This window comes from Loxodonta africana, chromosome 4 (assembly GCF_030014295.1).
Source record: "Loxodonta africana isolate mLoxAfr1 chromosome 4, mLoxAfr1.hap2, whole genome shotgun sequence".
Lineage (NCBI taxonomy): Eukaryota > Metazoa > Chordata > Mammalia > Proboscidea > Elephantidae > Loxodonta > Loxodonta africana.
This window is the reverse complement of record NC_087345.1, coordinates 90763488-90773462: the sequence shown is the minus strand read 5'-3', so window position 1 is coordinate 90773462 and position 9975 is coordinate 90763488. Positions and strand designations below refer to the sequence as shown.

Here is a 9975-nt window from a genome sequence, read left to right as displayed (position 1 = left end):
CTGGGGGCTAGGGATATGACAGAATCTTTCTGAACCTGGGGTAGAATCAATAACCTTGACTAAGTGGAGAACAGTATGCTGAACTGGAGCAACTCCTCCTGTTAAACAGAGAATCCATATATGGTCAGAATCATACTTTATTTAATGATATCTGAAAGATCTGTTTTTTTGGCTTTAAGTCTTACAAAATGAGTGGTAAGTCAAAAATAGATTTGTTCACTATCCTCTGAGTATATATGGTTATATGTCTCTGTGGACAAGCGTTATCTATAGATGCTTCTGCTTTTTACAATCATTATAGCCCCATTTTAGTTAGTATGTATATTATAAAGTCTTACTATTCAAACAATTCTAAAACCTGAATTAAATATCCCTGAGTCTAACATTCTCTTCTCCCAAGCCTCCCTCCCTCCCTCCCATAAGGCTACTCTTCGGCCTCTGTTAACGCTGTCTTTAGAGATCACCAGCAGCATTCATACTGTATATGAACTTAAGAATGAATGCTGGATCTAATGTCCCTGTGACCTACAGCCTCTAGCCACCTCATAACCCCGGAGGCCTGGTTGAAGAACGTCCCTGGAGAGATATGTGTGTGTGGGGTGGGGAGGAGGTCTTGGCAGTTTCTCTTCAAAGTTGGGCACTTTGACTTGTAGATACCTGGAAAGCAAACATGATTGCATTAGATACCGACCTGCCCTCCCACCAACCATTTACAGGGGTAAAAACTTAATCTGCTTCTACCAAATTATATTTCATGTAATGCCACTGGCCATCTATTGAGGGAAGTGATATGAAACTGGTTGTTGGGATTAACATAAGGACTTTGTTGCAGATATTGTTCATTACATTAGTCACCATCTCTTTTTAAGGATTCTTAATCTTGCCACCCACCCTGTTCTCTGTGTACCTAGCTCCCTTACCTCCTCTTGAGGCTCAGGTGCTATGACGCTGTTCTCTTCTGCAACCGTAGAGACTTGAAGCTGAAGGCCTTGGCCCTGCAAAAAGAAGAGCTCTGCCAATGAGAGAAAGCTCAATTTCCCCATCTCTCAGCTTAGAAGGGTCTTTTGGGCCTTACACTTTTTAAAGATCATATACAATACAAGCAGCAAAGATATAACGTTGTTTCACTAGAGTCAGAAGGCATCAAAGAAAGCTTTACTGTCATCTCCATTTATAAGTAAAGGAACCAAGGCTTGCTGGAACGGGAAACCCGGTCTTTGAACTCCAGAGCCATTTCCATGATCGGGTATTATGTGACATGGTGCTGTATGTGTATCTATGTGGCAGTGTGTAAGGGCATAAATATAGGTCTTATAACCACTACCTACCACTTTAAGACTAACCCTCCTTAAGAATGCACTACAGCTCTCACCAGGAGCGGATTATCCAATAAGCAAGGTAAGCATAGTACTTACCTTGCCTGCCAGACCATCTGTAGTGAACAATTTTTTAATTGTGCTTTAGGTGAAACTTTACAGACCAAATTACCTTCTCATTCAACAATTTATATACAAATCGTTTTGTGACACTGGTTGCAATCCCCACAATGCATCAACACTCTCCCCTTCCAGACCCCGATCACCTATTTCCATTTGTCCATCTCTCCTATCCCTTCCTGGCTTCTCGTCATTGCTATAGGTCTCATATACATGATTGAACTAAGAAGCACATTCCTCACGTGTTGTTTTGTAGACCTGTAATCTTTGGCAGAAGGGTGAACTTTGGGAGTGGCTTCACTTCTGAGTTGAAAGGGTATCTGGGGGCCAGAGTCTCAGGGGTTCTTCCAGTCTTTGTCAGACAAGTAAGCCTGATCTTGTTTTTGTGTGTGAACTTGAATTTTGTTCTACATTTTTCTCCCGCTCAGGACCTCTATTGTGATCCCTGTCAGAGCAGTCAGTGGTGGTAGCCAGGTACCATCTGGTTCTTGTAGTGAACAATTTCATTACATCCTGATTACTAAGTAAGGACAAGTAAGCCTATGCTTACCTTGCTTACTGGGTCATCCGCCCCGGTCAGGAACTGTAAATTTAAAAAGAGGCTTTGATTTTGTAGGAAGATGCTGTGGAGTTGAGAGAGACACAGATGCCAGCCATACCTAGAAGCAGAATCCCTGATGTGGTGCAAAAATGTGAAATTGTTCACTATAGATGTTCCGGTAAGCAAGGTAAGCACTGTGCTTATCTTGCCTATTGGATAATCTACCCTTGGCTCTCACATTTAGACAGGCAGGACAGGCAAGTGGTATAATTGTTGCTTTGGGAAAGGTTCTAGGTTCTGAGATGGGAACCAATGGTGTGGAAAGCCCTGTCTAGGAACTGTTATGCCGGGGTGGAGTCGGGGGGACGGGGGAATCCCAGCACTCGAAGGTTTAGAACCAAAAAAAAATTTTTTTAATTGAAATATAATCCACATCCTACAGAATTCATTCTTTTATAGTAGAGCCTATTTCTAATAGTGGGACAGACGCTTAAAATTCTGTGGTTTATCCTCTGAAGTAATTTTCCTTCTTCCTACTCCCTCCTCCCTCTCCAGGCTTTTGAATTGCCTCACAGGTAATAAGATTACCTCCCCAAAACTCATCAAAATCTTCATTCTCTCAGATGATTTAAATGCTGAGCATGAACAGTTTTTCCCTAGTTAAATTTACATGTACCCATTTTTATATGTGAGCATCCATAATTCTGTTTGAGAGAAAGTATGATTTATGATGCTACCTGTGAGGGAAGTAAGCCTATTTTGTAGGATGTAGGCTTCAGATCATTGGTGGCACTGATGGGCTAGGATCTACAATGCTCTAGTTGCTTAATTCCACAGGAAAAACATGTCTCCTTAGCTGATGACCAAAGCAATCCCACAGGGGAGGCTAGGGGTGGGTATAAACCTCAAATACTAAGACAGACTCAGGGGATAGGAGGTTGTGTCCTGTACCTCTCTTCCAGGGAAGGCAGTGTTACTAGACCGTTTCTCAAAATGGCCAGACAGTGTCTTGGCCCTCATAACCTCCCCTTCAATCAGATTACTCCAAGAATGCCAATTTGTTCTGATATTCACCAGAACCAAACAGAGTCAATCTATTGCTGTCTCCATACTAAAATCATTACAAAGTCAAATTTAATTAATTTTGGTACTTTCCATACCTTTGAGCTTGTCTTTTCAGTGCAGAAAATTGATAAGTGCTACATTTTACCTGCTCAAAATCCTGCATTTACTCTGTGCATATTCACTGTTTACAAGTCCTGAATCTCTCTCTCAGATGCTCAGTCTCAGACTAGAAACCAGCCAAGGAGAAAAGTGCCTCACGAGATTCCAGACTGAGGGCATAATAATGTTAATGACTTGGAGTTTAGTACCTCAGGGGAGTCAGCTGAGGTAAACTCTTTGTTCTCTTCCTTGTCTTCCATCTTCCCTGCCTCACTAGGCTCTGAAAAAACCTGTGGATCAAAGTGGAGAATGTAGGAGAAAGGTCAGAATGTAAGATAAAGTTCACACTTTGGATATCCTCCTTGTATCCTCTGTCCATGTTATCTCCTCTCAGATAGCAGGAGGCTCCCGAGGTAGCCTGGTCAACCTTCAGTTAGGCACAGGCAATAGTAAGATGGTATGATTTGAGGGGTACCAGATATCCTAGATATCCACATAGCTCTCTCCCTAGCCTCCTTCATTGCCTGAATGTCACCTTCTCTGACCACCCTATTTAAAATTGCAATCCAGCTCCCATTCTCTGTGCTCTCCCCTACTTAATTTTTCTCTACATCTCTTATCACCACTAAATTGTAATTTTACTTACTTAATTTGGTTTCTTGTCTGACTGCTCCCACTAGAATGTGAAGGAAGGCAAGGATTTTTGTTTTGTTCATGTTCGTATCCCCACTGCCTAGAAAAGTGCTTGGTACATAGTAGGGGCTCAATCAAAAATTGTAGAAGGAATGAATGAATTTTGGTACCATCTAGTCAGACGTCTCACCATAATCCTGTCTACGATATACCCGACAGGTAAACAAGGAAGGTGAATTGTGCCTCAAGGTGGCCCACCCCAGTTTTTAACATAGCTAATTATTGAAAGTTCTCCTTGTACTGATTCAGGATGTACCCTTTTCTATGTTTTACCCAGAGGGCATAGTTCTGCCCTCTGGAATTGCATACGGAAAGTCAAACCTCTCTTCTATAATAGCCTTTCCATATAATTTGAGTAGGACTTGACTTCCAGATCTTTCACCAAACTGGTTGCCCTCCAATTAGTTGGTGTCTCAATTTTAATACAATCCTTTTCTCATCCATATTCTCAACTTTCAAAAGGCCATCCCTGATGGCTTTACCTTCTTCTGTGAGTTCTTGCTTCTAGATCTCTCTTATCAAAAAGATACACCTTGGCAATCTAGTGATGCCATTTCTCTCAGGGTCTATTCCATACTCACAAGTAGGACAAACAAGTGAGACAACGTCCCCCACCTCACCCCATTAAAAAGGGTAAAGCTTAGGATGCCAGTTATCAGTTCTTTATATTTGGAACTCTCAGAAATTGAAACTAAAGAAATAAATGAGTGAGAAGCTTCTCATAAAAATATTAGAAATAAGCCTTCTACAGAAGTAAGTCCTTCCCTAAGAGTGGAGTTGCTATAAAGATGTGAAATCATCCCCAGAACCAAAAAAGGTGTTCACGGGGTTACCCTTGAGACTAAAATGCTGTTGTGTGCGGTCGAGTCAATTCTGACTCGTAGTGACCCTATAAGACAGAGTAGAACTGCCCCATGGGGTTTACCTAGGCTGTAATCTTTATAGGAGCAGATTGCCAGGTCTTTTCTCCCATAGAGTCGCTGGTGGGTCAAACCCCTGACCTTTCGGTTAATAGCTAAGCACTTAACCATTTTGTCGCCAGAGCTCCTTTTGAGACTATCATGACATAAAATCTTATCAACTATGGTGCAATCTGACTGTAATAAAGATGGTCTACATGGAGGTTGTAAAAGGGAGTAAAAACCCAATCAGATCCATTCTCACCTGAGAGATCATCAAGGTAGGTGAAGTGCAAAGTTCTCCTGGGTTCAGATTGTGGGTGGTTTCCTTTTCTCTGGCCTTAGGAGTTCTTTCTGGCTTCTCTGATGGCTCTGGATCAGGAGATGCCTGTATGGAGGCCCTAGGACTGGGAGTTCCAGCCCCCAAGAAGGCCCTGGGCCTGGTAGGTGAACCCTCTTCAGAGGCTGTAGGGCTGGAGGGTATGCTCCCTGAGGAATGCCTGAGCCTGGGACTGGCTCTAGGTGGAGGAGGCCTACTAGGGGGTGCTGAGGTCCTCGAAAGAGAGGCTTTCTTCTCTGGTTGTTCAGATCCTTCACTTGTGGTGCGGGTCCGGAGGACTACTACTGGAAGAGATGGTGAAGTCTGCTCTGAAGGGTTTAGGGCTCTGCCTGATGCTGGAGCTGGGGAGCAAGAGAAAACTTCCTCCTGGGACTCACCACCCTCAATGGTGGGAGAAGGCTGGGTTTGGGTTGGGCCATTGTAGGCTGGCAGAGGCTCTTCTTCCTCAGAGGAGCTGGTTTTGGCCCCTCCCCCCTCTATTTCCTCATCTTTTAAGGGTTCTTCTTTGATCTCAGAATTGTCTTCTCCCTGGGCTGGATCAGGGGCCAGCTCTTCTTCAGCTGCTGAAATGGATTCCCTCTCACTCTTCAAGGAAAGTGCAGAGGGGCTGGTAGGTAAGGTGAGAGGACTGGAGACTGTAGATTTTCGAACTGGGGGAGAGATGACCAAAGAACGTTTGGTGCTGCTAAAAAAGGAAGAGTATTCAGATTAAGAGAAGCTAAAATCTGGAAGCAACATAAATATCCAAAAAGAAATTATGATGCATGCATATAATAAAGCAGAATAAAATGATGTAAGAAAGTTTGCATATAATACACAATAATGCTTATGTTACAAAGTAAACTGAAAAAAGGCTATAAAATTTTACCTATATCATGGCCTCAATTATGTAAAAATATGTAAAGAAAAAAAGAGACTGGAAAGAAATAGCAAAATTTAACAACTATTTTCTCTGTGGAGAGGATTAAGAGGTAATATAAGTAACATTTATCGAGTACCTATCATGTGCTGAGTATTTTCACAGCCAACATCAGCTTGAATCCTACTTCTTTGAATCCCTCTTATGTACTGTCTACCAACTGACTGAGCAACACACAAATATTTACTCTAGATTTACCAAAGCATGTGCTAGGTCCTGGGAAAACGGATGGGACATAGGGGTAGAAGGGGGAGAAGAGAAACTTAGTTCCTGCTCTGTGGGAGTTTCTGATGTGGAGTAGGCTGCATGACAGAAGATTCTTTCCAGCACTAGCATTCTAGAAGTCAATAAGTTTAGAAGACTCAAGACATAGCAAAAAAGGATGAATTTCCCTATAGGTTTCTGGGATACCTCACTGTAAGTGACGGTTAAGTTGGAAAGAATGGATAGTTAGAGAGAACTCTGGCTTTCAATGCTAGGAAGAAGAGAAATAGAGCTTTTGCAGCAAAAGGGAGTTCATCTAGGAACTCCACGCTGGCCCTTTAGTAGTTGTTTTTAATAGTCTGTAACTAATGGTTAAATGAGTGATACAAACAAATGTGAGGCCTATCCTTCCTTTGTGTCCCAAGCTCAGTCACTACCTCCTTGAATCTTCCCTGACCAGCTGCACCTTGGTGATTATTTACCTCTCTGGAATTCCTACTTGTCTTATTAGGCGCTTGGTATATACAAGCTTATATTGTTCCTTGTCTCCTTAGGCAATCTTCTGTCCTTCCAACTTTCTGTAAATCTCTTTAGGGAAAGCAAAAGTCTCCTATATCTTTGGATCCCTAGCACCCAACATAAAACCTTGTGCATAAGAAGGAACTTAATAAAATTTCCTGAACAAAAGCTTCCAAATAAGAAAGTGATCACATTCTGAGGGACCAGTGAATCGCTGAACCATGTATGAAGTGTGAAGAATGCATGAAGACAAAAGACACCACAAAAAAAACAGTGGAAAAACAAACCATAACAGACTGGGAAAAGATATTTGCAATGCATACTATTAAAGAATTAGTATCCAGAGTATACAAAGAGCTCATGCAAATCAATTACAAAAAAGTGTAAATATTAAAAATGAGAAAAGGATAAACAATCAGCTCATAGAACAGGAACCCTGAATGATCAATAACATGAAAAGATGCTCAAGCTAACTAGTAATTGTGGTGACATGAATTAAAACAAAAAATTCCAGTTCATACCCATTAGTTTGGAAGAATTAAGAAGTCTGACAACATCACATGTGGCAAAAATGAGGTGCAGTGGAGGCCCTTATTCACTGCTGATGGGTTGTAAATTCAAACAATCACTTTGGAAAGCAATTTGGCTAGGTGGCACAAACAGTTTGTGCTTGACTGCTAAAGGTTGGTAGTTTGAACTCACTCAACAGTACCACGAAAGAAAGGCCTGGGGATCTGCTTCCATTACGACTATAGCCAAGAAAACTCTTAACAAGTGTGGCTGCCATTAGTCAGAATCCACTCAACAGAAACAGGTTTGGTTCGGGTTTTTAGTAAAGCTGAAGAAGCCCCCACGCACAAACCCTATGACTCAGCAATTCCACTCCCAGTATACACTCCAGACAAACTCTTAATAATATTCACAAGGAGAAATGTAAAATATGTTCGTTGTAACATTATTTGTAAGAATGAATTTGCAAACAACCTGAACGTCCATTAGCAGGAGGATAAATTGTGAACTAAGCATATGATAGCATCCATACTAGTTATGGAAAGGAAAGATCAAAGCTAGCAACATGTACTAACAAGGATAAATTTCAAAAATACTACTAAGAGAACAAAAGCAGCTGCAGAAGAATTTTTGTTAGCTGCCGTTGAATCTGTTCCAACTCATAGCAACTCTATGTACAACAGAAACGCTGCCTGGTCCTGTGCCATCCTCACAATTACTGTTATGCTTGAGCCCACTGTTGAAGCCACTGTGTCAGTCCATCTCGTTGAGGGTCTTCCTGTTTTTCACAGACCCTCTACTATACCAAGCATGATGTCCTTCTCCAGGAACTGGTCCCTCCTGATAATATGTCCAAAATATGTGAGATAAAGTCACGCCATCCTCACTTCTAATGAGCATTCTGGCTGTACTTCTTCCAAGACAGATTTGTTCATTCTTCTGGCAGTCCGTGGTATATTCAATATTCTTTACCAACACCATGACTCAAAGGCACTGATTTTTCTTCAGTCTTCCTTATTCACTGTCCAGTTTTCACATGCATATGAGGCAAATGAAAACACCATAGCCAGGGTCAGGTGCACCTTAGTTCTCAAAGTAACACCTGCTTTTTAACACTTTAAAGAGATTTGTTGCAACCAATTTGCCCAATGCAGTAAGTCTTTTGATTTCTTGACTGCTGCTTCCGTGGGCGTTGATTGCGGATCCAAGTAAAATGAAATCCTTTACAACTTCAATATTTTCTGTTAATCATGATATTGCTTATTGGTCTTGTTGTGAGGATTTTTCTTTTATGTTGAGGTGTAATCCATACTGAAGACTGTGGTTTTTGATCTTCATTAGTAAGTGCTTCAAGTCCTCTTCACTTCCAGCAAGGAAGGTTGTGTCATCTGCATATCGAAGGTTGTTAATAAGTCTTCCTCCAATCCTGATGCCCTGTTCTTCTTCATACAGTCTGGCTTCTCGGATTATTTGCTCAGCATACAGACTGAATAAGTATGGTGAAAGGATACAACCCTGACACATACCTTTCCTGACTTTAAACCACTCAGTATCCCCTTGTTCTGTTCGAACAACTGCCTTTTGATCTAAGTACAGGTTCCTCACAAGCACAAGTAAGTGGTCCGGAACTCCCATTCTTCGCAATGTTATCCATAACTTGTTGTGATCCACACAGTTGAATGCCTTTGCACAATCAATAAAACGAAGGTAAATATCCTTCTGGTATTCTCTGCTTTCAGCCAGGATCCATCTAACATCAGCAATAACATCCCTGGTTCCACATCCTCTTCTGAATCCGGCATGAATTTCTGGTAGTTCCCTGTCAATGTACTGCTGCAAATGCTTTCGAATGATCTCCAGCAAAGTTCTGCTTGTGTGTGATGTTAATGATATTGTTCGATAATTTCTGCATTCTGTTTGATCACCTTTCTTTGAAATGGGTATAAATATGGACCACTTCCAGTTGGCCAGGCAGCTGTCTTCCACATTTCTTGGCATAGATGAACGAGCACTTCCAGCATTGCATCTGTTTGTTGAAACATCTCAACTGATACGCCGTCAATTCCTGGAGACTTGTTTTTCGCCAATGCCTCAGAATTCCATTTATGTAAATAAAGGTTAAAAACACACAAAACAATATTGTATGTGTATGTATGTATGTGCATCCAAAAAAAACCCATATATGTAAAAAGATATGCACAGAAATAATAAATACTAAATTCAAGAGTGATTACTTCACATATCTGATAAAGTTTAATATCCAAAATATATATAGAGCTACTACTGAACAGCAAAAAGACAAACAACCCAATTAAAAAATGGGCAGAAGACCTGAATAGACATTTCTCCAAAGAAGATATACGAATGGCTAATAACCACATGAGAAGATGTGCAACATCATTAATCATTAGGAAAAAGAAAATCAAAACCACAATGAGATACCACCTCACACTCAGTAGGCTGGATTATTAGGAAAATGGAAAATAACAAGTGTTGGCAAGTATGTAAAGAAATTGGAACCCTCATGCATTGCTGGGTGGGAACGTAAAATGGTGTTTGGCAGTTCTTCAAAAAGTTAAACACAGAATTAACGTATGACCTAGCAATTCTACTCCCAGGTATACGCTCAAAAGAACTGAAAGCAGAGACTCAAACAGATACTTGTACACCAATGATTCCTGCAGCATTAGTCACAATAGCCAAAAGGTGGAAAACAACCCAGTGACCTTCAACAAGTCCCTGGGTAGTGC

The 9975-nt window shown here is 41.2% G+C and overlaps 1 protein-coding gene across 7 annotated transcripts in view; it reads right to left on the bottom strand.

Moving 5' to 3' along the window:
• Positions 1-119: 119 nt before the first annotated feature.
• BIN2 (bridging integrator 2) overlaps positions 120-9975 on the bottom strand; it is a 35860-nt gene continuing 26004 nt past the window's right edge. For 3 of the 7 annotated variants that reach the window (XM_064284218.1, XM_064284222.1, XM_064284223.1), the window contains 5 exons: positions 4999-5758; positions 3351-3431; positions 1987-2019; positions 921-995; positions 120-657 (listed from right to left, as the gene is read on the bottom strand). In XM_064284218.1, the coding sequence (XP_064140288.1) occupies positions 628-657; positions 921-995; positions 1987-2019; positions 3351-3431; positions 4999-5758 (979 nt within the window). In that variant the 3' untranslated portion in view covers positions 120-627. The remainder of the gene's footprint in view (positions 658-920; positions 996-1986; positions 2020-3350; positions 3432-4998; positions 5759-9975) is intronic. The other 4 variants (XM_064284219.1, XM_064284220.1, XM_003405786.4 and 1 more) reach the window with 4 other exon arrangements.